The sequence below is a fragment of the Aotus nancymaae genome, unplaced genomic scaffold, assembly GCF_030222135.1.
Source record: "Aotus nancymaae isolate 86718 unplaced genomic scaffold, 86718_ANA_hifiasm-v0.15.2.pri h1tg000011l, whole genome shotgun sequence".
NCBI classification, from domain to species: Eukaryota; Metazoa; Chordata; class Mammalia; order Primates; family Aotidae; genus Aotus; species Aotus nancymaae.
Window position 1 is genome coordinate 57,331,213 of NW_026988422.1, and position 25,707 is coordinate 57,356,919.

Sequence of the window (25,707 nt, forward strand, 5' to 3'; positions counted from 1 at the left end):
GTGTGTGGGGGTGTGAGGAGAAATGGGAATATATGTTGGGGTGGGAGACTGGCAGAGTGTACATGTGGAGTGGGAAGAGGGTGTATGTTAAGGTGGGAGTACTGAGTGGGAGATGGCAGTGAATGTGTCGAGTGTAAGAGGTGGGTGAGTGTGCACCTGATACTGGTGGGAATGGAGGGGAAAGCTCTGTAAATGATAGGTAGTGGGTGAAGACATGCTGAGTGCTTGTGGTAAGTAAAATAAATGGTTTGAGTTAATGACAGAGTCTTCAAAAGAAAAAAGGACAGAGTTTACTTAGGCTAAAGATGTTTGTACATGCCAGCAAAATGAGAAGACAACAGAAATCGAAAAACATTTTTATTTATGTAACTTCAAATTTAGAACACTCAGAATCAGTATGAACAAGAACTATTTTCTGACAAAGATTTGAAATTGGGGAAGTGAATTAATCTAACAGGTGCACATCAACCTCTCCATGCAATTTACATCTGTATCTTATGCAGCGAAAAAAATGGGTTATACAGCTCCATAACTGCAGTATTTTTTAACACCCCATTTTGCAGTCTCAGAATATTTTTCAATTAAACTGATCCACATGTTTAAAGATGAGAAATAATATGTTTACATTGTAAAGTTGAGTCATAGCTAATAAATGCACATTTCCTTCCATTAATAAAATCTGGAACAATTTATGGTAAACAAAAATCTATCCACAATATCAGTAATCTAACAGTTCACACTTTTACTGAACACTTCCTGTGAGCCAGGCCCCGCAGTAAACATCTGAACATGCAATTTCACATTCAATGTAGAATAGGAAGTGTCACAGGTTCGCGTGCTTTTCACAACTGATTATGATGACAGCATGCACTAACCGCTGTGTCCAGCCAGCCCTTTACCTGGCATTGCAGCCAGCAAGATCCGCTAGCAGCTCACAGTGCTTGCGTGCACAATTTTAGAATGTTACATGAATACTCAGGCCTGACTAATCCTGCCCTCCAAAAACAAACGTAACAGGGCTAAGTCTTTACTACTCAGACACATCTGTAAGACCCCACAGGGACAAGGACAGTAGGTGTGATCTAGGTCTGCACTAAAGCTGCCTTTCCTGGGACTCAGAAGTGCCCTTCCAGGCCTAACTGCAGAAGGGTGGCCTCAGCCTCCTCCTCCTCTTCCTTGGCTTCCTCCTCACGGATCTGCACTAGCAACTCAAAGAGGTTTGGGGCCGGCCCTTCCCCAGCCCCGTTAAGCCACAGCTGCCTTCGGATGGCCCCGCTTTGGTTGGCCCCGGCAATGACCTGCTCTAGACGGGCCTGGTTCACATTATCTTTATCAATGGCCCCCTTCTCCACCACCTTCTGTAGCAGAGGCTCCAAACGAATGACATAAGCAGACAACTTTTCTCCCGGGTTCTGATAAGTGTTCAGAAATTTGACCTGGGCATCCCTAGAGCTCTCAACGCTCCCAAATACCTGCTCAAGCGCCTGCAGGCATTCGGCAGTAGTTATCGCGGGGTTGTTGGTCTTGAGGATGCGAATGACATCAGCAGCGGGGCCTCTAAGACTCTCCATCAATCGCCGCCTCTTTTCTGAATCGGGCACCTGCCACTCCTCTAGGACCTCATGAGTGTGCTCCAGCCAGGGATCAAAGGTTTCCTCTCCAGGCCCTGGGATGTCCCTCCCCGAGAAAAGTGTCAGCTTCTTGTACCAAATGGACTCAACAAGAGGCTGAATAACATTATCCAAAATATAGTTTAGCATCTCTGCTGGCATCTCTGGGACCGGGGTCGGAGTGGGGTTCTGAAACCCAAGGACACGGGCAACATCCTGCACGGTCCAGCCCTCTCTAGTTAGGAAGAGGTGCAATCTTTCTAAAAATTCAGCATCGGAAGTCGGGGGCTTAAAGAACACTTTCCAGACTCCTCCTTTGCCCGGCATCTCCCTGGGGATCGTGGCGTAATCGACAGCGCCAGTGAGCTCTAATAAGGCTGCTTTCGCATTTTCTTCCCTCCAGAACATTCTCCCAAGCACTCGGTAGGGCACCTGGGGCATCGCAGCCTGGAGGGTTTCTTCGATTTCAGCCTCATCACAGTTCACTGGGATGCCCCAGACCAACAGAGCTCTCTGGGAGTTCACATCCATTCCCCGGCACCAGTCTTCCAACAGTATCATCGCCATTTTCTCAACTATCAAGACGCCAACTCAACCAACAGACAGTGGCTCACCGTGCTTCTGGCCTTAGAGCAACGCCAGACACTCCCCCCAAGTAGGCCCAAGGGAGGCAAGCTTCACGCAGTCACGATTAACAAAGACACAGAGTCCTGATCTCGCCCTTCCCTGCCCCCACAGTCAGTCCGTGGACGCACTCGGAGCCGAGCTCGGGGACGCTGAGGCAGTCACGCAGCCGTCGCCATCTTGCGTCCGGGTCCGGGTCCGGGTCCGGGTCCGGGTCCGCTGCCAGCAGCCGGGGCGTCGCGTCGTCGTGGAGCGGGCAAGGAGCGAGGGCGGGCGGCGAAGGCAGGCGCGATGGGCCGAGAAACGCCGAGGTGTGGTCGCGGGGCGTGGTCGCCGGGCGCTCGCTGCGGCTCCCAGAGAGGATCTGGCGTTCGCAGTCGCAGCCTGGTCTTCCGAGGGCGAGGAACGGTCGTTTGGGAGACCAGGCACAGGCAGACTGTGCCGAAGTCGCGGTGGCTGCGGGCCAGCGGAGAGCGGCTTCTTGGTGGGAGCAGGGACTCCTCTGGGTGGGTGGCGAGGACCGCCGAGGACCAGAAACGAAGGCAACAGAGGAGCAGGAGAGCCGGAGAAGCCGGGCTGGAGACAGCAGAGGAGAGAGTGAGCAGCAGCGGCCGCGACGGTCTGCAGCGGCTCAGGCGCTGCGCGGCTACCCGGACACCGCGTCCTACCCGCAACCTGCGGCGACGTTACTGCAGCAGTGGAGGGTGGGGCCAGCCCGTGAGCGGCGTCTGCCCCGCCCCGTCACGTCCCCGCGGCGGAGCCGCTCGGGTGTCGCCATGGCAACGGTCTCCCAGATGGGGCGAGACTCGTCTGCTCCGGCGGCCCACCGCGGTGGGGCGGGCGGTGGAATCGAGCGGTTGCCATGGTTCCAGCGAGGGGCCGAGGCACCTGTTTCTCCGATGGCGCATTTTCTTTTCTTTTTTTTTTTTTTTTTAACAGAGAACAAAGACTGCTAAGCACCATATTTTAAAAATAAAACCCAATCCTGGAGTGAATTTAAGATGATATTGTTGGAAATGCATCCCTCATAGTGGACTTGTCTACTCAGATTGCTCAGCCAGTCCACCCTGCACGTGAAAATATCCTCAGAACCCTAGCTACCCTGTTCCCCCGACCACACTCTGCACGCTGCATATTTCATCCCAATGCAGCCAAAATGTCGGAGTGTGCCATTTATGTATATTTGTGTAAGATACGGAGTTTAGACTTTTTCTTGTCTAAAATTTTGTAAAAAAGATGTTTGTCTCTGTCTACTCAGTCATCTTTTAGCCAGGCAAACCTTAATATGTTATTTCCCTTTTCCTGGCTGGCATCATTGACAATAGGCTGCTAAAAGAGAATCCGTATGGTTCAAAAATGTTGATTAATCTCCGTGCAAGCAAGACAAGGCCCACTTACATCAATCCCAGATGGTGAAAATCCCAGAGAACACAGCATTCAACTCTGAATTTTTAAAACCTTATTTAATAAAAGGTTTAAAGATACAGAAGAACATTCAAAAGTAAATAAGTTACATAGGTACATTACAATCACATCAGCAAGATTCTTTAGTGTATTAATTTTTTTCTTATAAAAAGCACACAAAAAATAAAATCTTCAGTCTCTATCACAACTGTACAGCAAAAGAGGTAATATTTATATATATATGTACACTATTTTAATATGTAACAGTCTTTTTAAAAAAGGGTGCCACTGGCAACAAACACAAAAAAGGCAGTGTCTGATCATTTCTGTTTCAAAATAAAAGGAATATACTTATTTATATGCTATTAAAATATTTGTACAATAATTACAGACTGTCAAGGCTGTTCCTGTGCTGTCCCCTCCAACAAGGCCTTCAACTTAGAGACAAATGAGGAAAAAGTCAAACAGCTGCAAATTGTTAGAGGCAAATATTAACATAGCAAAATGTGGGGAGGACACAATTGTTTTATAAAAATATGCCTACTTCCTGTAAACCTTTGGAGTTAGGCTTGCCAGTCTGATAATAAATACCGTCCCAGAAAAGCAAGCCCCAGTGAAAACTAAACAGCTGAGGCTTGAGTATGTGTTGTATTCCTCCTTTGTCTTAACGTCTGGCACATGAGAAGAAAGAGGTTAGGTCTCTGAGGCAGTTAAATATAGGCAATCCCTTTAGACATAAGCAGCAAAAGACTTGGTGCCGGGGTGGAGGGGGGCGCGGCAGAAGGGGTGGTGTGTACCTTAGCTGTGAGAGGGGCTGCTGAAGGCATGGAGGACAGTAATGACGGCTCTGCCTCCTTGGATGGGTAGAGACCTCAGAAATGGTCTGCAACACAGGCACTAGGTCAGTTTCCCGCCCTTAGCTGAATGCAGATGGAGGCTGGGAGATGGATACGGTGAGATGGCATGGGGAGGATGTTAGAAATATCACTTCTCAAAGAGCTCTGAATAAAGGGAAAAAACAACAACAAAGGACAAGCCTAATGCGTTCCCAAGGAGAAAGCACCATTAAAGATAGACCTATGCCAGCTTCTATAGCTGCACCTACTTTATTGGCAGGTCACTTGCCACAATTGCATCTGCCCTCTAAACTTTTTAATTTTCACACTTTATCATAGACATGAATGCATCCTGGAGCATGGACCTTCCTAAAATATGGTGCCTGGCAGGATTAATGCAGAGAGGTACCATCTTGATTTTCACCGAATTACATTCATCTGGCCTGGTCTCTGTATGCTTAGAAGAGTAGAATCACTTTCTTATTTAAAAAGATTTCTGGCTGGGAGCAGTGGCTTAAGCCTGTAATCCCAGTACTTTGGGAGGCTGAGGCGGGCGGATCACCTGAGGTCAGGAGTTCCAGCCTGGCCAACATGGTAAAACCCCATCTATACTAAAAAAAAAAAAAATTCAAGAAAATTAGCCGGGTGTGGTGGCGTGGGCCTGTAATCCCAGCTACTCGGGAGACTGAGGCAAGAAAACCGCTTGAACCTGGGAGGCAGAAGTTGCAGTGAGTGGTGATTGCACCACTGTACTGCAGCCTGGGCGACAGAGCAAGACTCCATCTCAAAAAAAAAAAAAAAAAAAAAGATTTCCAAGTACTAGATGTTACCACTGAACAAAAGGGTCTCATGTGAATGAAGGAGGTTTCTGTTACTGTATGCCCATAAAGGGGCCTGAAACCAAATATGGTTTAAATAGAAAAAACCTTGGGAAACATAAGTAGCACTTTGGGGCTAAGCTGCAAAGGCACTCGTATTATACAAATAATTTCGAAGAGAACCTAAATTTGCTACTCCCCTGCTTCTAGAGGGTGTATCAGATTTTTGCTGTCTTGGGACACTGAGCTCATGGAAGCTTGTGGAAGAAACTAACCAGGAAGCTGGGGATCTAGGTAGTCATCCAAGAGTCTGGAGGGAGAAGAAATTTGTTACTTCCACAGGTGGGGTCCTGCAGAACCATATTAATGTATAAATGGATGCAGAAAAATACCTGACAGTGCATAGTTTCAAAACAAAACTCCCTCTCCACTCCCAGTTACTGACCGCATGCTTCTTGGCTCTCTCATAAGGAGCAGCAGTATGAATACTTTCTGGCTCCTCCCTAACATGTTGACCTGTCATACACGCACTCACTTAGAATTTATTTTGCACAACTCAAGTTGAAAAATCAGATAAGAAAAACAGCTCAGCCCTGCTATGGGACTGGAAGTGAAGGGGCCTCCATAACCTCCTGGCCCTTTCACTTCACCCATGCCAAATATGGCTTCTTCAAGCCAGAATCCAGGCCCCATAAACAAAACTAGAATTCTGGCCTCTTGCCAGTTCCCTCAGGCAAAGCACAGCCAAAGAAAGGGCAGCAAGAACTGCCTTTGATCTCCCTTGCTGACACCCTCCACCTTCCCACCCTCTTCCAGTGTTGCTATCATTCCTATTGGCAAGAGCTTCCAGAGCAACCAGGCAAGGGACCTTAGGACCTTGGAAATTCGGGGGGTTGGGGGTGGGGGATGTCAAGAAGATGCCTCCTTTTGGGATAAATGCACTTGGGCCTCTGAAAAGCAGGAGGCCCCTGGTCCCTGAGAGGATGTTAAAAATTAAATACTAAGAATAAATAAATAGCTCCCAAATGACACGAGTCAAGGAATGAAGGCTCCTGTCTAATCGAGTTAGGAGAACTCTCCCTCCCAGGGAAGGATCCAGAAATCTCCAGCATGCAGGCCTGGGGACTGGGCTGTGAATATCGACACTGAGTGGGGTGCCGTGGGGTTAGGTATAGCTGCTGAGGGCAGGGCAGAGGCGAGGAGGATGGCCCCAGGAGGAGAAAGCTGAGCCTCTCCCACACCTGCTCAAGGCGGAGAACCTTTGGCAGCCTCCAGGACCCAAAGGTATTTGGCAAAAAAGGTGGGAAGCAGGAAGAGCCAGGCTTGTCAAAAGGTCTCTCCGGCCTAGCCCTGCAGCTTCTAGCCTCTGTACAGCTCCCTCCCCGGCAGCAGGATGAGTGCTTTAGACAAGAACGTTAGCCCCTTCCCCAACGCTGAGAAAACTTTCTAGCCCCAGTAGCGCCGCTGCCAAGCAGCAAAGGGAGAGTACCTGTTGTGGCCTCCCTCCCAGGGAGGAGGTGGCCACTCAGGACACTGTCACGGGTGCAGCTCAGGCAGGCCTGGACACGGCAGTGACAGCACAGGTGTCAGGCTCCGCCCCTTTTCGGAGAAGCCAGCACACTCCCTCCAAGAGTCCCTTTTTCTGGGGCTTGGGGCAGGGCCAGTGCAACCTTCAAGGTCCTCTGGGGAGGAGGAATACTGCTGCAATGGGGTGAGCTTGTGCTTGGCTGGCCACGATGGCTTCCTGGAGGCCGAGGGGAGAGGGGAGGCAAAGAGGAGGGAAGAGACTGAGGGGCAGAAGAGCAGCAGAGATCGGAGTGTGAGAGGCGGCGGAGCCCCTCCCGAGAGACTGGGACTGTCCGGTCGGAGAAAGCACGAAGACAACTTCCAACAGACCAAATGCAAAGAGAACTGGGTCCTGCAGTCCTTAACGCTGCTCCCGGGGCCTTCATAAATAAAAGAGCCATTTCATTGTCTCATTTGTTTCACAGGGAAAAGTCCCTGCAATCCTCTCCTCACTCCCTCTTGAGGTGCCAGGGTGTCTGCGGGCGCTGGCGTTGGTGCGGGAAGGGCCGGGCCCAGGACTGGGCCAGCCTGGCTCCCGAGCTCAGCCCTTGTCGCCTGCGCCCGCGCCGCTCTCCTCCTGCAGGGCCTGCTGGTGGGCCGCGGCAGCGGCGGCCTCCTTCTCCTTCAGCCTGAGCGCCGCAGCCTTCTTCTCCTGCTCCGCGTGGCTCTTCATGTGCGCACTGCGGCTCTTCACCTTGTAAAACACCCTGCGGCCAGGCAGGGATCGCTCAGGACCGGCCTGGCCCACCCCGGGCCCCCCAGGGCGGGTGCACGTGCAGTCCCAGCCTTCACCTCTACCCCCATGCGGCACAGCTGGGGCTGGCCCCGCTCTGGTCATTTTCTGAAAGCTGCCCCATGATGTCACAGCCCTAGAAACCCGCTCAGCCAATCAGAAGAAGAGGCGGATGCCGCCAGCATCTCTTCCCCCTCCCCTGGCCCCGCCTCGCTGCGCACCAGCCCGCAGAGTCCCAGCGGGGACAGGGCTGGCCACCTTACCTGCCACATTTTTTACAGGGGAAAGTGTTCTCCTGATTCTGGGTCTTAATGAACGTCTCTGGTTTTTTCTTCTTCTCTGAAAAGGGTAGTGCCCTTCGTGACTTCCCTGTCCCTTCCCTTGGCTTCTCCAAGGCCTGGCCACCGGCAGACCCAGGGGCGTTGGACTCGTGGCTCCGGAGGATGAGGATGTCATTGGCCTGGAGAGAATCAAACAAGGATTGTTGAGTGACCTGGGCGAGCGCCGATCTGGAATTCTAGAATCGCAGGGAACTGAGGGCCTGAAAGGTCATATATACTCCTGCCAGTCACCTAGCATGCACTTGGGTCCTTCCAGGGATGGGATGCCCACTGCCTCCTCCGAAGCCCTCTGCGTCCTTGGTCAGCTCTATCGTTTACAAAGTTGCTGCCAGGGTAATTCTGAGGTGCAGCCCGAGCTGCAAAAGGCCTCCACGAGCCTGACAGGGGATCTTGGTGCCTGGGTTAATGAAGCACCTGCTGATATATTCTGTCATTTAGTCCGTTCATGCCCTGTTCTATAAATGAGATTCAGGCCCCTGTGATGTGCCAGGTGCTGGGGACAAAGAGGTTGACACAGGCCTCCCTGCCCTCAGCTGAGGGTCTGGTGGAAGGGACAGATGTACAGGTAGCTAGCTCAGGACACGGCAGTTCAGGGACACCAAACGGGGCAAGAGCAGGGACGAAAGTGCAGAGCGGAGGGAGGAGAGGGGGACTCAGCTGGGGAAGCCCCAGGTGGCCATCAGAACTGGCACCCTCATGGGAAAGTGTCCACAAAAGTCAGCAGAACTCTGTGCTACACACAGCACAGGATTGCTCCTGTGCAGGCGGTCGAGGCTCAGAAGTAGACACACAGCCGTGTGTTCACAGTTTATGGGAGTTCTGTAAGCATGAGTGTACTACACACATTTTTTAAAAAGACTCAAAAAGCAGCAACTCCCCTAATAAACCCCCTACCCTCCCTCCCCCTTCCTGGGAGAACTCTCTCTGACGAGGAGGAGCTATGGCTGGTAGTCTTGCTTCTTGGCCTGTGATACGGTGGACAGAGCACTGCACTAGGGTCCGAGGACCTGCGGCAAGTCACTCAGCATCTCTGAACTGCTTTCCCCCGCTGCAGAGTGGAGGTTAAGTCTGCAGTTTGAGGAATTAATGAGATAATGGAAATGAAAGCACTTGGCAGAGATCATGCCTGAGGGCCTATTATTGTCATCCCTATGGTCTCAGCTCAGTTTCATTCTTGTCAGGGACTCCAGCTCTCTAAGGGGAGCCCTGTCCAAGATACAACCCACCAAGGCTTCTTCAGTGTCCCACATACCTACTGGGTTTTCACAAAATGGGTTTTCAGAAAACCTTTTTCCCTCCGAATCTCAGATACAGAAGCAGTAGAGTATAAAAATTAATTGCAGACTCTGGAGTCAGGCTGCCTACTAGCTGTGTTATCTTGGGCCTCAATCTCCCCGTCTGTAAAATGGGAATAACAGTAGTACCTACCCATATAGGATTGTAAGGATTAAATGAGTTAACAGCACAAAGTACTTCATACCCTTTCTGCTCTACAGATCTGTAGAATCAGGGTCCTGCTCTACCCTCCCTCCCACACCCCCAGGCCCAGCTCCATCCTGCTTGCCTTGGGCTCAGCCCATGGCATTCGCACTCACCGACTCATTGGCCTGTAGTGTCTGCGTGGCTTTGACTGCCGCTGCCCGCCTGCTGCGCTCTCGCCCCTCTTCCTGCTCCTCCTTCTCCTGGATCTCTGGCACCTCCTCCTCCCCTTCCTTCCTTGGCTCCTTCACCTCCCTTTTGGGCTCCAGCCTCTCTTCACTTGGGGACTCTCTTCTGGGAGGAGGCACCCTTGGGAACTTTTGGGAAGTCTATGGGGAACAAGAACAAGGGCAGTGAACCTAGAGCTCCATCTTGCTGCTGCAGCGCAGATTCTGACCCAGCGGCGGGGTTCACCAGCCCCTGCTAGTCCTGCTTGCCTGGCTGGCCCAGCACATTCTTCTGTACTAGAACTCTGGACTCTGTTCTCATAGCATAGTAGCATGAGAGAGTCTCAAGCCCTGGGAGCACTTGAGAAAGGGTGAGGGGCATGGAGGGTGCGTACCAGTCGCTCCCCACTGCCACCCGTCCTCCTAGGCAGATGACCAGGAGACATCCTCTGTAATGGTCTAGTGAGTCAGGCAGGAGCCTTGAGTTCCAATTCCAACTATCTTTTTAACACTTCCTGTAGCTCTACTACCTTCATACCTGCAAAATGGGCACCAGACCACTCCCTGTCTTACAGTAGCATGTCACCAAGCACGGACCTGCAATCCCAAAATGATGCTGGGTGGATACATGGACACAGAATTCAGTAACATTCTCTTTCAATCAAGAGTATGCCAAGGACACAGTCTCCAGCTGGTGCTCATGTGTCTTTTACACATCTCTAGATTTGATAATTTCTTTTTTTTTTTTTTGAGACGGAGTTTTGCTCTTGTTACCCAGGCTGGAGTGCAATGGCTTGATCTCGGCTCACCACAACCTCTGCTTACTAGGTTCAGGCAATTCTCCTGCCTCAGCCTCCTGAGTAGCTGGGATTACAGGCACACGCCACCATGCCCAGCTAATTTTTTGTATTTTTAGTAGAGACGGGGTTTCACCATGTTGACCAGGATGGTCTCGATCTCTTGACCTCGTGATCCACCCGCCTCGGCCTCCCAAAGTGCTGGGATTACAGGTGTGAGCCACCGCGCCCGGCCCGATAATTTCTTTAACAAAGTGAGGTCAGGGCTCAGTCTCAGCCTTGGCAGTTAACGCAGCATCTAGCTCAAGTTTAATAACACTGGTTTTTATATATATTAATTTTTACCAGTGCCTTCTATTTATAGCAAACAATTCTGGTTTTCTATTTATGATTATGATATAAAGCTTCCGTTTTGAGTAAAAAATGAAAAAAAAATATTTAAAGGAAAATATTAAGTAATGGCACAAGTAGTATGTGAATATGACAAAAATTGTAATGGCAACACATAGTAGGATGCAGATACAGCAGAAATCAAAAAGGGGATACAAGAATGACTGAGGTTTGAGAAACAGTGTTAGAGGTCTGCTATGTGGAGACAGCAAGTTGATGCTAGTGTGAATCCTGTGGGAAAATTACCCTGTGTATCAACACAACGTATCATTACTCTGATACCAGCAGTATAGAGAGGGGAACCCCGCAGTCTGGGGCTCCTTGGGGCTGTCAGGGACATTGTTGTCCTCAGCATGCCCTCTGCAGGCTCCTGGAGAGCTGGGGCCCCGGCTCCCAGCTCAGCCCCGGCCCCAGACCCAGCCCAGGCACTATGCAGCCGAGGCTGGAAAAGGAGTTACCTTAATATCCACTTCAACCTCTTCCTGCGCCGACTTCTCATCGCTCATATCCAAATCCCCAAAGGTTAGAGTCCCGTTGCGGCCGATTTTCACCTGCTTCTTGTAGGTGTAGTAGAACTCCACGCACTGGGCCACAGTCTTGGTCTGGATCTGGTTTGAAGTCAAAGCTGAGGTCAGAAACCCCTGGTTTGGCTCATCTGCCTGGGGAGAATCCAGCCTCTCTCATCCCTGCATCTTTAGCTTAACCTCAAGCCAAAATGAAATCCAGCCAACCCAGGAAATACAAGCATTTTTCCAATGCCTGCTATGCAACAAAACACTGATCAATTCAATTAATCAATGCTTCAGCACTATTTAAAATAAGTAAATAAATAAATAAATAAAACAAGCTATAAAGGACAACACTGGACCCACCCGCGAGATGGCGATATGGATTGCATATCAGAGGGCATCACTGTACTTTTTTTGTTTTTGTTTTTGAGACAGAGTCTCACTCTGTCACTCAGGCTGGAGTGCAGTGACGAGATCTCAGCTCACTGCAACCTCTGCCTCCCAGGTTCAAATGATTCTCATGCCTCAGCTTCCTGAGTAGCTGGGATTATAGGTGTGTGCCATCACAAGTGGCTAGTTGTTTTTTTTTTTTTTTTGAGACGGAGTTTTGCTCTTGTTACCCAGGCTGGAGTGCAATGGCACAATCTCGGCTCACTGCAACCTCCGCCTCCTGGGTTCAGGCAATTCTCCTGCCTCAGCCTCCTGAGTAGCTGGGATTACAGGCACGCGCCACCATGCCCAGCTAATTTTTTGTATTTTTAGTAGAGATGGGGTTTCACCATGTTGACCAGGATGGTCTCGATCTCTTGACCTCGTGATCCACCCACCTCGGCCTCCCAAAGTGCTGGGATTACAGGCGTGAGCCACCACGCCCGGCTAGTTGGTTTTTTTTAGTAGACACGGGGTTTCGCCATGTTGGCCGGCCTGGTCTCAAACTCCTGGCCTCAGACTCTACCTCCCATAATGCTGGGATTACAGGCATGAGCCGCCTCACATGGTCTGAATTATTTTATCAGGTTAAATTTCTTGGGTGTGCTAATGGTACTGTGGTTTTGTAGAGTATCTTGATTTTTAGGAGACACATGCTGAAATCTTTTAGTCATGTGACAGGTTGACTATAACTTACTTTCAATAAGCTGACTCAGAGAACGAAAGTGCTGTATATGTGTGTGCCTATGTTTAGATATAGAGAACAAGAAAGCAAATGTAGCAAATGTTAACGATTGCTAAATCTAAGTGAGGGGTAGATGGGTGTTCATTCTACTGTTCTTTCCATTTTCCTCTAAGTTTGAAATTTTTCAAACTGAAAAGTTCAGGGAAAAGGTCTGGGCGCCATCTACATTCAAACCAGCCCTGACCAGGCCACACAGACGCCTTTCATTAATCCAGGCAAACAATTTCATTTCTCTCCAGGGAGCAGTGTCTGACAAGTGAGCATACAGAAATGTCACAGTGTCCCTGCCTGTCAGGGGAGGAACTCAAGGGAAACTCACAAGAAAGCCCTGGAAAACCTGAGGAGGAAGCAAAAGGCCGAAGTCTTACTCCTGACTCTGCCACCACATGAGTACTTGAGCTTAGGCAAGCCACTCACTTTGCTAATTTCAGTTTTTTCATGTGTAAATAGCAAATGGGATAAGTAAGACTAGATGATCTCCAGGGGCCTCTCAAGCTCTGAAATTCTAGCTGTTCCATTGCATAAATCTATTTGGCCACTGGGTTTAGTTTTTGGGCTACTTTCCCACACGCAGAGGTTGTTTTCCCTGTCACTGCCCCACAAGCTCCCACATTGCTCAGCCACCGCTGGGCTGGGAGTTCCTGTCCAGAGAGGCCAGAGGTCAGTGCAGGCCCTTTGTGTTTCATCTCACAGGAATGGCCAAGTCACACGTATTAATTAGACTGTTTACACATTTACTGTCAATTCTCTCTGACTCTTTGTTTGACTAAAGGTCTGCTCTTTTCATTAGGCATATTAGGGGCCTCAGTGAAGTTCACGGGCATGTCCTTAGGCATGTACTTCCCATCAGTATTGCCCAATCAGGGAATAGAGTGTTACCAAAACACAGCAAAGGACTTCTCACAACAGGGCCCTCATAGGCGAATTCATCAGCAGCACTTTTGTCCAGTCCCCAGGGCTGTTCCCAACACAATCTACAATCCCAGGAGGAAAGGGCATGCTCTTAGAAGCTCTTTTCCCAGGTGTGGTGGCTCACGCCTGTAATCCCAGCACTTTGGGAGACTGAGGCAGGTGAATCACCTGAGGTCAGGAGTTCAAGACCAGCCTGGCCAACATGATAAAACCCTGTCTCTACTAAAAATACAAAAATTAGCTGGGCATGGTGACAAGCGCCTGTAATCCCAGCTAGTCAGGAGGCTAAGGCAGGAGAATTACTTGAACCTGGGAGGCGGAGGTTGCAGTGAGCTGTCACATCAATGCACTCCAGCTTGGGTGACAGAACGAGACTCCATCACAAAAAAAAAAAAAAGCTCTTTTCCCTTAGTGGTCCATATAACTTTCTCCCTACAGCCCAGATTTTGTGATACAGGGCTGGAAAGATGCAATCGCTTGGATTAGCAAAGCGTCTGCTCTTCCAGAAGAATATGGAGGGAGGACAAGATAAATCTAGGGAAGGTAGGCTTGAACAGCTGAGTTACTGGGAGGCAACTCTGGGTCAAAGGAAGCAGGTAAAGGTCCCCCAGATCAGCTATGCAGGTTACTTGCTCTCAGTTCCCCTCACCCCAGGGCGCCCTCCCCTCCCACCTTCCCCTGGGGAATGGCTCACCTCTGCTTGCCACCCTTCGCCCTGTCTTCCTCCTGCTTATTTTAAGTCTGATGCCCTTAGGCCTCTTTCTGGATTGAGACCCCAGAGGCTGAAGTGGGGAAAAGGTGCTTAGAACCAATAGGGAAAAGAAGCCTAATCTTTCTTTTTCTTGTATTGTCTAGAAAATTCTCTCTGAGGCTATGCAGTAGCATTGACCTGACTGCTTTTTTCTTTTTTTTTCCCCTTCTGGTTCGTGTTCTCTGATGAAGTTGCAGACCTGACTGCTTTTTAAGAGGGCTTGGTCACAGGCAGAGAGAGCTCCGAAGTCACACAGGCAGCTCTGGGCCCTCATTTGCCCCTGAAACAGAGTCCAGCTCACCAGCTTCTGCACCAGGAAGAAATCCTTCTTGTAGATGGCAATGCCTTTGTTGAACAGCTTCCTCTCGGCCATCTTCCACTGGTCGGAGCCTGTGGGGCAAAGAGGCAGCCAGGGAGTGAGTTGGGAAGAGCCTTGGCCACTGCGGGGCAATTCTGACCAGCAGATAAGCATGAGACCATTTGCCCATGGTCTCTGCAGGCATCAGAGCTGGCTCCTTGTCCCACTTCCACCACACACTAGCCATGTCACTCAGAGCCTCGCTCCCTTGCTTGTGAAATGGAAACTAATATCGCCAGGTTCACCAGCTGTGGTGAGGACTAAATGAGATAATGCATGTGAAACCCTTGGTGCTCTGCCTGGTGCAGATGAAATGTAGCACTAACATGGATCGAGAACAGCGGCTGCTAGGATTATGTGACTCAGTCCATGTCCTTCTTAAAGTACATTGCCCAGAACAGGACATGCACTCCCGGGGCTAAGTTCCAGGTACCTGATGCCAATTTGGGTGGCTCTCCCTGGGTTCCTGTCCCTGTGACCTGGGCCTTTTTGCCTGGATGGGCTCCCACCTGCCTACTCCCTTCTCCCTTCCCCCACAGGGTACAGGAAGCCCCTGGAGAGCTACCCCAGCTTTGGTGGCTGTTCTCTCATTCTGACTCTTGGCTTATCTACGCTCCTCCTCCCTGCCCCCACCCAGGGCTGTGACTCAGCACTGAGCAGGGCCCCAATGATGCTGGAGACCTCGAGGCTCCGGGCACCATGCCCACCGCTGCCAGGCCCACCTGTGTAGTGATAAGTTGCCAGTGGATGGTTGTGGGGCCGCAGAGGCTTCTTCAGTAGCAGCTTATTGAGCGTTTCCTGGAGGGGAAGAGAAGGAAGGATCAGGGCCCTGGCAGGGGTATCAGTGGTGGATACATCCTGGGCTCTGTTAAATTCCTGAGTAGGGTGGGCACTTACTCTTGCCCCACCTTAACTACTGAGAGATAAGGGGTTGGGTCCGGTGGGGTGGTGAGGTCATAGGGATGGGGCTGCCCAGAAACCAGGCCTCAGGGCCTCTTAAGAGAGCCATGGCCCCAAGGGAAGCAGCACTGCTAGAGAAGACCCTCAGCAACCGTCCAGTCTGAGTCTAGTGACCTAGGATCAGGGATGGGCATGGATAGGGGGACACTGCAAAGCAAAACCTGGGGTCTGAAACTAGGGCTCCCTTGGGCCAAGCCCCTACAGCCCCTTCCTTGGTCAGACCCTCTACTGGCCTCAAATGTGCATGCCAGCAGGCCTAGCTCCTGAGCAGCAGACATGGATCCAAGCCAACCCCTCGAGGGGCCCTCCCTCTGCTGAGGGTGCCTTCTCACCAAGATGTCTCCCCTGGACTCGTGCAGACAGTGCAGGGCCAGCTCCTGGTTGGTGCCAGCACCAGGGAAAATGCTGGAGCAGGCAGCTGTCAACAGGTCTTCAACTGGATCCGTAGGAGCGTGAGGAGGAGAGGAAACCACTTTCAGTGTAGGGCTGGGCAGGGTGGGGTCTGGCCCCCCCAAGTGCGGACCAGCCTGTCCTCACTTGTTGCCTCCAGGCCCCTCCTCACCTTGCCTCTGCTTCTCCCGACTGCTCTCTAGGTCCTCCCACGGCTGCCACACCAAGTCGGCCTTGTGGGGGTCTGCAGCTGCCAGGGCACGGTCCCTCATCAAGGGGATTTCCGCCTGGAACCGGGAGCCCACATTGATCCGTCTAGAGGAGTAAAAAGGGGAGGAGGAGGTGGAGGTGAGGCCTCACTTTGCGGGGACAATGGACTTGATTATCCCTCAGGGTGGGAAGAAGATGAGAGGGAGCTGGCAGAGCAAGGCCTCAGCTAGGTGCAGTGCGTATGGCTTCTAGGGGATTGGGAGGGCAGCCACCACCAGAAAAGCAAGATCCAGAGATTGGAGAGGGGAGAAGCAGCTCCAGGTTTACAGATGGGAAAGAGCCTCTGCACCCCGCTTCCAACTCTCCTAGAGATAAGTTCAAGCTGAGCCAGTCCTTGCACTTCCCTGTAACTTCCACACAGAGGCAGGGCGGGGATAGCAAATCCCAGGGCCAAATATGAAAGCCCAGGGAGGCCCTCCCAACCCTCTGCAGGCCCAACAGAACCCTCCTGTCACTCCCAGGGCCCACCTGCACACACTGCACCAGTGTGGCCACCTGCACACCCTGGGCCAGGGGCAGGGCTGTACTTACGGCTCGATGCTCACTGGGGTGGCCTCCCCCATCACAGAGAGGACAGGCGGGGTGACTTCAGCACTGTCTATGGGACAAAGAGAAAGTTGATAAATAGTACCCTCCTTTCAGCAAAGCATCCCCAACCCTAGTGGCTGCCTTATATGTGCAAGAGTTACAGTGGTGATACACAGAGCTCAGGTATGGAACACAGGCACCCGAGTCCTGACTCTGCAGCCTGCCACCTACAAAACTCAGGTCCTTTCACACTCACCAAAAGAGGCTATCACTACCTGTCTTCTAGGGTTGAGAACTGGATGAAATAATGCACAGAGCCTGGCACTCAATAAATATTAGCTATTATTATTACTGCTTCTACTACTAAAGCCATATCCCTGCCCCCAGAAGCCCTAACACTAGAGAATCAACTCCAACATAAAACTGGCTTTTGGCCAGGCACAGTGGTTCACACCTGTAATCCCAGCCCTTTGGCTGACGTGGGCGGATCACGAGGTAAGGAGATCAAGACCATCCTGGCCAACGTGGCGAAACCCCGTCTCTACTAAAATATTAAAAAATTTTGGAATGTAGGAACAAATAAGAAAAAAAAAATTAGCCAGGCATGGTGATTCGCACCTGTAGTCCCAGCTACTCAGGAGGCTGAGGCAGGGGAATCACTTGAACCCTGGCAGTGGAGGTTGCAGTGAGCCGAGATCACACCACTGCGCTCCAGCTTGGCAACAGAGCAAGACTCCATCTCAAAAAAACAAAAAACGAACAAACAAAAAAAATGTGGTTTTCTAGTAAAGACACTGAAACTGGGAGGTGGTGAAGGAGATCACTGTTTTATAATTATCTTCTCACTTCTTTTTTGGATTTTGTACCTCAGTTTCTCCCAAGCTAGCCTTTTTTTTTTTTGAGACAAAGTCTCACTCTGTCTCTGTTTCTACCCAGGCTGGAGTGCAGTGGAACAATCTCAGTTTAATGAGTTCAAGAGATCTCAGATCTCTTGAACCTCCAGATTCAAGCAATTCTCCTGCCTCAGCCTCCCAAGTAGTGGCATTACAGGTGCGCACCACCATGCCCAGCTAACTTTTGTATTTTCAGTAAAAACTGCATTTCACCATGTTGGCCAGGCTGGTGTTGAACTCCTAACCTCAAATGACCCACCTGCCTCGGCCTCCCAAAGTGCTAGGATTACAGGCATGAGTCACCATGCCTGGCCCCAAGCTAGTTTTCATAAGGCACCACATGATCAAAACACTCCTTTGCTAAAAAAAAAAAAAAAAAAACTTTGCTCTTTACTGACTCTCTCCTGCAATAAGAGATAAAACCTGCAACCCTCCCCTCAGGGTTCAAGACAGTTCCACTTCCATCGGTACCTCCTAACACCCGCACGCCCGGACCTGGATCCTATCTGCTTACCTCTTGGCCCCTCGCTCTTTCTGTACGGTCCTACCTATAGGCCTCTGCACCAGTCATTTCCTCTGCCTGGTGTGTTCTCCCTGCCCCAGCCCTCCTCCAAGCTCAGGCTCAGCTCTGGCCCCATCCCTCTAGAATGCTGTCCTCACCATCCCAGGCTAGCAGCCTCCGCAGGCCTCGGGGCTTCACTCACTGGCTGTATATCCCACACTGCTGGGAACCTGTTTTTCCAACTCCCAGGCTTTCATGTCAACTCTCTAATGACCCTGCATTCTCTATAGAACAGACCATGGCGTCCTGTACATTCTTGCAGCCCTCACAGGACCCAGTTCAAGGCTTTACATCCAAGTGTTCAGTAAATACTTGTGGACAGACTGACCTCTTGCTGGCTGCCAGTCTAGTCTCCACAATGATTTCTTCTTCCTACACAGCCTAGCCAGGGAGAAGCCTCCCCAGGAAGCAGGGCAGAAGGCTGGCCTGTCTAGGGCAAACACTTTGCACTCACAGACACCAGGGGGCACCAGAGAGCCACACCACGGGTGAGGTCAGGGGTTAACGGGCCAAAGGCATTCAGGAGCAACTTCCACTTAATCCTCTCTATCACGCTAAGGGATTGGATTATCCCATTTTGCAGAGGAAATTGATCTCTCTGTGGAGTGGGCAACATTTTTCAGCAGTACAACACCCAAGTCAGCCCAATATTTCCAAAATGTCTACTTTTGGCCAAAAAGACTGTTCGAGAGCCCCAGAGACCAGATCTACCGCAAAGAACTATGAGCAAACAGATGGGAAAGAGCCTCTGAACACCCCCTTCCAACTCTCCTAGAGATAAGTTCAAGCTGAGCCAGGGGCAGCTCAAAGCTCAAAGCTGGATGGCCAGGCATGATGCTACAGCTTTATGTGTGCTAATGCACCTGAGCCCAGGAGGTGGCTATTAGGTTGAACCAAAGGAAACTGCTATTTGTGAATCCAAAAATAGCTGAATATTGGCAATTTCATCATCAACCAAGTACTACTAATATCCCTATCTTAATACTGAAGAAACTGAGGCCTAGGGAGTTAAAGTGACTTGCAAAAGCAGATGTAATGGTAACCGGTAGAATTGAGATTCGAATCCAAGCAGCTAGGCGGACCTGCCCCCTCTTGTTGAACCAGGACAACCTCCTTCTCAATCTCAAGAGAAGACAGGGCAGAGCTCCTTCTCCTACAGTGTTCCAGCCCAATCCCCAGCAGCCCCATAGGCTGAGATGCCTCCCTGCTCAGTGTCCCAGCCCCACTCCTGCCATGGCTGAGGAGGGAGGTCACTCACTAGTCCGGAGCAGTGTGCGATGGGCACTCTTGGGTGTGATGGGAGGAGGGGCTGGGATGCTGCTGGTTGATATGATGGCATTGAAGTAGAGGCCAGAGCCTTCCCGCACAGGGCTGAGGATGGGGGGCGGTGTGTAGGGGGGCAGCTCAAAGCTCCGCTCAGAGGGGTGGTCAGCTAGGCGCACAGGAGAGCGCAGGTGGCTCTGGTATGGGGTGATGTTAGAGTAGACGGGAGGGGCAATGAAAGTGCCCGCCTTGGTGGGGATGATGAGGGGCTCTGGCCTGGGCCGCTGCTTTGGTTTCCGCACAGAAGGCTCCCCCTCCAACTTGACATTCATGTCCTCTGCCTGGAGAAAGAAAGAAAACAAAGATGGCTCAGTCCCCCATGTCCCAGGAAAAGTGAAGTCTTGACCAATGCTTGCCAGTCTCACCTTTGGAACTTAAGTCTGCCCACCACACCCACCAAGGCAAGCCTGAAAAAGGGAGTAGGTCCAAAAGCCCTTCTTATGGTCCTCCCTAGGGCAGAGGTCAGCAAACTTTTTCTGTAAAAGGTCAGAGAGTAATGGGCCGCATGTGTTCTCTGTTACATATTCCTTTTCTTACCCTTTTTCTTTTTAAAACTAATCATACAAAATTGTAATGCTATTCTTAGCTCTGCTGTAGAGTGTGACAGGGCAGGAGAGCACAGTAGTTCAGGGCCCAGGCTCTGGAGCTGGACTGCTTGGATTGGGACCTACCACCTTTACTGCCACTTAAAATTACTCAATCTCTCTGTGCATCTTCATTTTTAACATGGTGCATTCTTAATAAGTGCCTACTTAATGGGGTAACTATGAGGCCTACACGAATTAATACATGGAAATTATTGAGAACATCACCTGGTACCTCAGTAAATACTGGCTGTTATCACTACTTACACTCCAGGCTCTGCGTTAGATGAAAGCTCCTACTGCGTGCTAAGAATGAGCTGGGCATGGGACTACAAAATGGAATGGATGAGGCCGGGTGCGGTGGCTCAAACCTGTAATCACAGCACTTTGGGAGGCTGAGGTGGGGGAATCACTTGAAGTCAGAGTTCCAGACCAGCCTGACCAACATGGCAAAATCCTGTCTCTACTAAAACAGAAAAATTAGCCAGGCGTGGTGGTGGGCGCCTATAATTTCAGCTACTCAGGAGGCTGAAGCACAAGAATCACTTGAACCCGGGAGGTGGAGGTTGCAGTGAGCTGAGATTGTGCCACTGCACTCCAGCCTAGGTGACAGAACTGGACTCTATCTCAAAAAACAAAAAGGAGAAAGAAAAAAAGATGGAATGGACTGTTCCTTGCAGAACTTTTGTTCTCACAGTATTAATCAGACTATGCAAAAGGCTAGCCCATGCATACTGTCAAAGGTTAGCCCTCCCACTTCTCCCTGCTAGGCATGCCTCATGGGCCTCTATCTAGAATAGAAAGGAGGACTATAAGAGAACAGAGGCTTTCCCTTGCTCCATCCCTATAATCTCAAAGGCAGAGAATGGAGCCCTACAGGGTAAGTAACCCCAGGTTATCCCTCTGGGTACTCAGTATAACAGGTAAGGTTGGCCATGTTGACTGAGTGGGCCTTAAAATAATGAGCTGTTTCCCTGCCATGGCTCTGGCTCCCATAAACACCTTCCAGCAGAGGGCCCTGACTCCTTCTGAGGCTCTGGCCATGTCCTTCACCCATTTGTGTCCTCTTTTCCTTTCTACAAATTACAATGAAATGAAACTGTTCATTCTTCTGCCCTTAGGGAAACAATATGATTGCACAGTAAAAAAAAAAATGCAGGAGCCAAAGGCCCCCCAACCTTTCTTGACAGAAATCCAGCAAAAGGCTGGGCGCAGTGGCTCAAGCCATCCCAGCACTTTGGGAGGCCGAGGTGGGCAGATCACAAGGTCAGGAGTTCGAGACCAACCTGGCCAACATGGTGAAACCGCATCTCTACTAAAGATACAAAAAATTAGCCAGGTATGGTGGCGGGCACATGTAATCCCAGCTACTCAGGAGGCTAAGGCAGGGGAATCGCTTGAACTTGGGAGGTGGAGGTTGTAGCAGTGAGCCGAAATCGCACCACTGCACTCCAGTCTGGGCAACAGGGGGAGACTCCATCTCAAAAAATAAAAAAAGAAAAAGTAAAGAAAGAAATACAACAACAAAAAAAAATCAGCTAGGTCTAATGATCTGTAATTTTATGATAAGGGATTTAAACTATTCTGAATATTTGACAATAATAGTCATGTGCATTTTTTATGTATGGTAATACTATTGAGATTATGTTGAAGAAGAAAGAGTCTTTATATATTTCAGATACAAACTGAAAGGTATATATGAATGGAATGATACGATGTTCGGGATGTGCTTCAAAATAACCTGGTGGCATGGAGAAGTAGAGGTACAGGTGAAACAAGATTGGCTATAATTTGATAACTGTGAAATCCGGGTGAAGGCTAAACACTGGCGTTCATTATACCCATCACTCTACTTTTATGCATGAAAGGAAGTGTCTATAGTACAAAGAATAATAAATAATGAATGAAATAAATAACAAAACACAAACCTCCCCCCAAAGCCTGGTGTAGGGATTTAGGAGATCCAAATTCTAGGGCTAGCTCTGCCATTACTTGGCTGCATGACCTTAGGTACAGCCTCTTGTCTTTTCTGGACCTAGTTCCTCATCTATAAAACAGGGGCATTGAGCTGTGTAGCTGCTCAGGCTCCTTCCTGCTTACTCTCAGAACAAGCTGCCCAGGCCTCCAGCCTCTACCAGAAACTCTTCCTCAACCAGAGAACAGAAACCCAGAGAGCAGAGACTGTGGTGCTCACAATCATCTTGGCGCTCCCCTGTGTATTACAGAGGCACGCAGGCCAATTCTCCAGCTGAGAATAACCAGAAAATCTGGACTCAACATGCAATACACATTTCTGAAGATATCAGAGGACAAATAGGTTGGCAAAGAATTAAAAAGCCAAGATCCAGGGGAAAAGAAAGGAAAGCTAAAGAGGTCAGCCCAGTATTTGAAGCTCTGTTTTCCCTAGAGGTAAATGCTATTACTGGAAGAGGCAATTGAGAGGCTGAGAAACTGAGTAGTCCTTTTAAGACATTTAAGGAACTGACACAATAAAAAATGAAGTTTGGCTGGGCGCGGTGGCCTGTAATCCCAGCACTTTGGGAGACCGAGGTGGGCGAATTACCTGAGGTCAGGAGTTCGAGACCAGCCTGGCCAACATGGCAAAATCTCGTCTCTACTAAAGATACAAAAATTAGCTGGCTGTGGTGGTGGGTGTCTGTAATCCCAACTGCTTGGGAGGCTGAGACAGAAGAATCGCTTGAACCCAGGAGATGGAGGTTGCAGTGAGTCGAGATCACTCCACTGTACTCCAGCCAGGGTGACAGAGAGAGACTCCCTCTCAAAAAAACAAAAAACAAACAAACAAACAAAATCCTGAAGTTTACGGCTTGCCAAGGAAGGAGAGCTTGGTAAACCCCAGGCTTTGGATTGGGCCTCCAAAAAGGGCTGGTATTCACTTTTCATCCAGCATAAAGGTGAATCAGAAATAGACTAGTCCCTACATGGAATAAAGCCTAGCTTCAAATCATCTCATTTCAACCTCTGATTAAAGTAATTCAGGGCCAGGTGTGGTGGCTCATACCTGTAATCTCAGCACTTTGGGAGGCCAAGGCAGGTGGATCACTTGAGGCCAGGAGTTGGAGACCAGTCTGGCCAACATGGCAAAACCCTATCTCTACTAAAAATACAAAAATCTGCCAGGCATGGTGGCAGGTGCCTGTAATCCCAGCTACTCAGGAGGCTGAGGCACAAGACTTGCTTGAACCTGGGAGACATAGGTTGCACTGAGCCAATATTGTGCCACTGCACTGCAGCCTGAACTTCAGAGTGAGATCCTATCTCTAAATAAATAAATAAAGTAATTCAGGTCAGGTGCGATGGCTCATGCCTGTAATCCCAGCATTTTGGAAGGCTGAGGCGGGCAGATCACCTCAGGTCAGGAGTTTGAGACCAGCCTGGCCAACATGGTAAAACCCCATCTCTACTAAAAACACAAAAATTAGTGGGGCATGGTGGCACACGCCTGTAGTCCCAGCTACTTGGGAGGCAGAGGTGGGAGAATCGCTTGAACCTGGGAGATGCAGGCTGTCGTGAGCCAAAATCGTGCCACTGCACTACAGCTTGAGTGACAAAGCGAAACTCTGTCTCAAAAGAAAAAAAAAAAGAAAAAGAAAAAAATATTTTCAGATAATCCAAGACTAATAAAATTCCTCACTGCAGATATACTAAAAGAAATGCTAAGGGATGACAGTTGGAGCAATAAAAGGATAAGTATTAAGGTAAATCTAGAATAAATAACAAACAAAACAATGTTATAATGTCCTGCTGATGTTAAAATAAAGAGAGAATGAAAATGCATGTCGATAATGCTAAAAGTTAGGTATTGGTGGAAAATGACATTAAAGTGTTGTAAGAACTTTGCGTTGTCCAGGCCAGGTGCACTGGCTCACACCTGTAATCCCAGCACTTTGGGAGGGTAAGGCAGGTGGATCACCTGAGGTTAAGAGTTCCAGACCAGCCTGGCCAACATGGTGAAACCCTATCTCTACTAAAAATACAAAAAAATTAGTCGAGCATGGTGGCCTGCACCTGTAGTCCCAGCTACTCACAAGGCTGAGGTGGAAGAATCACTTGAACCCGGGAGGTGGAGGCTGCAGTGAACTGAAATCACACCACTGTACTCCAGCCTGCGCAACAGAGTGATACTTCATGTCAAACCACCCCCCACAAAAACAACAACAACAAAAAACAAGCTTTGCTGTCCAGGAAGAGCTAAAAGTACTAACAGATTTCAAAAAGCCAAGGATGAATGTTTTAACATCTAGCAGCCCTTCTCAACCAAAGAATTAAGTCCTAATGTCATAAGGCATTCACTATACATAGTAAGTTAAATTATCTCCTATGCATTTAACAGGGTTTGGGTTTTTTCTTTTTTTCTTTTTTTTTTGGCTTTATGTTTTGTTTTGTTTTGAAAACGGGTCTCACTTTGTCACCTAGGCTGAAGTGCAATGGCACAATCACAGCTCCCTACCACCTTGACCTCTTGGGCTCAAGTGATCCTCCCACTTCAGCCTCCTGAGAAGCTGGGACTACAGGTGTGTACCACCATACCCAGCTAACTTTTTTTTTTTTTTTTTTTGGTAGAGATGAGGTCTCCTTGTGTTGCCCAGGCTGGTCTCAAACTCCTGGGCTCAAGTGATCCTCCTGCCTTGGCCTCGCAAACTGCTGGGATTACAGGCATCAACCACTGCACCTGGCCTCCTATGCATTTTTAAATGGTACTAGCTATATGTCCCATCCTTTAGATGACTGTGGAAATAGTTGCTCAAATCTCTTTCTGTAGGGCTTAGTTCTCTTGAAGAAATATGGGTAAGAAGAATGCTGGGGTAATCACTAAAAGAGCAATATGCAAGGATATAACTAATAAATCAACAAAATGGGGAAATGGGATAACAAATCAATCCAAAGGCAAACACAGGAAAGGCAAGATGGGAAACAGCTACAGCAGATGGCAACTTTTAACCGAAGTATGTAAGTAATTCCATTAAATGCAAACTGTATCAGTGGAATCTTAAAAAACTGAATTCAAAGAAGCATAAAGTAGAATGGTGGTTACCAGGGGTTAGGGGATGGGGTGAGGGTTGGGGAGATACTGGTCCAAGGATACATAATTTCAGTTAGGAAAAAAGAATAAGTTCAGGAAATCTATTGTATCATATGATGACCATCATTAGTAACAGTGTATTACATACTTCAAAATTGCTAAGAGAGCAGATTTTAAATGTTCTCACCACAAAAAAATAAGTATTTGAGGTAATGAATATGTTAATTAGCTTGATTATATCAGAACATCATGTTGTATGCCATAAACATGTATTCTGTTATGTTACTTTTATTTTATTTTATTTTTGTACAGACAGGGTTTCGCCATGTTGGCCAGGCTGGTCTTGAACTCCTGGCCTCAAGTGATCCACCAGTCTTGGCTTCCCAAAGTGCTGGAATGATAGGCATGAGCCATCGCGCCCAGACTTTATGTTAATTTTTAAATAAGTAAATAGAAAGAATGACATAAACTGTATCACTGTTCTAAAAGATTAGATAATAACAAATCCCAATGTATGCCACTTAAAAGATACACTTAAGTAGAAGCATACAGAAAAGATGACAATAAATGGATGGGAAAAGATGCACCCTGAAGATTCAAATCAAAAGAAAGCAAGATAGCAGACAAAGCTGACTTTAAAAGGCAAAAGGGGTGGATGATGAGAAATTACTTAATGGGTACAAT

At 49.1% G+C, this 25,707-nt stretch overlaps 2 protein-coding genes across 6 annotated transcripts in view; both read right to left on the reverse strand.

The window, feature by feature from the left end:
* Positions 1–344: 344 nt before the first annotated feature.
* Positions 345–2,927, reverse strand: PNMA1 (PNMA family member 1). The gene has a single exon (XM_012438182.3). It carries the CDS (start codon positions 2,175–2,177, stop codon positions 1,116–1,118), a length of 1,062 nt encoding a protein of 353 aa, XP_012293605.1. The 5' UTR covers positions 2,178–2,927; the 3' UTR covers positions 345–1,115.
* Positions 2,928–7,399: 4,472 nt separating this feature from the next.
* The window catches only part of MIDEAS (mitotic deacetylase associated SANT domain protein), a 72,668-nt gene continuing 54,360 nt past the window's right edge, over positions 7,400–25,707 (reverse strand). For all 5 annotated transcript variants that reach the window (XM_012438180.2, XM_012438178.2, XM_012438179.2 and 2 more), the window contains exons 4-13: positions 19,331–19,676; positions 16,621–16,687; positions 15,992–16,134; positions 15,762–15,865; positions 15,192–15,267; positions 14,413–14,501; positions 11,224–11,373; positions 9,528–9,740; positions 7,855–8,051; positions 7,400–7,565 (exon numbers count right to left, since the gene is read on the reverse strand). In XM_012438180.2, coding sequence (XP_012293603.2) covers positions 7,400–7,565; positions 7,855–8,051; positions 9,528–9,740; positions 11,224–11,373; positions 14,413–14,501; positions 15,192–15,267; positions 15,762–15,865; positions 15,992–16,134; positions 16,621–16,687; positions 19,331–19,676 — 1,551 coding nt within the window. The remainder of the gene's footprint in view (positions 7,566–7,854; positions 8,052–9,527; positions 9,741–11,223; positions 11,374–14,412; positions 14,502–15,191; positions 15,268–15,761; positions 15,866–15,991; positions 16,135–16,620; positions 16,688–19,330; positions 19,677–25,707) is intronic.

What these genes read in the sequence shown, in the direction of transcription:
- PNMA1 (XM_012438182.3), bottom strand. Translation starts at nt 2,177, where the DNA reads ATGGCGATGATACTGTTGGAAGACTGGTGCCGGGGAATGGATGTGAAC.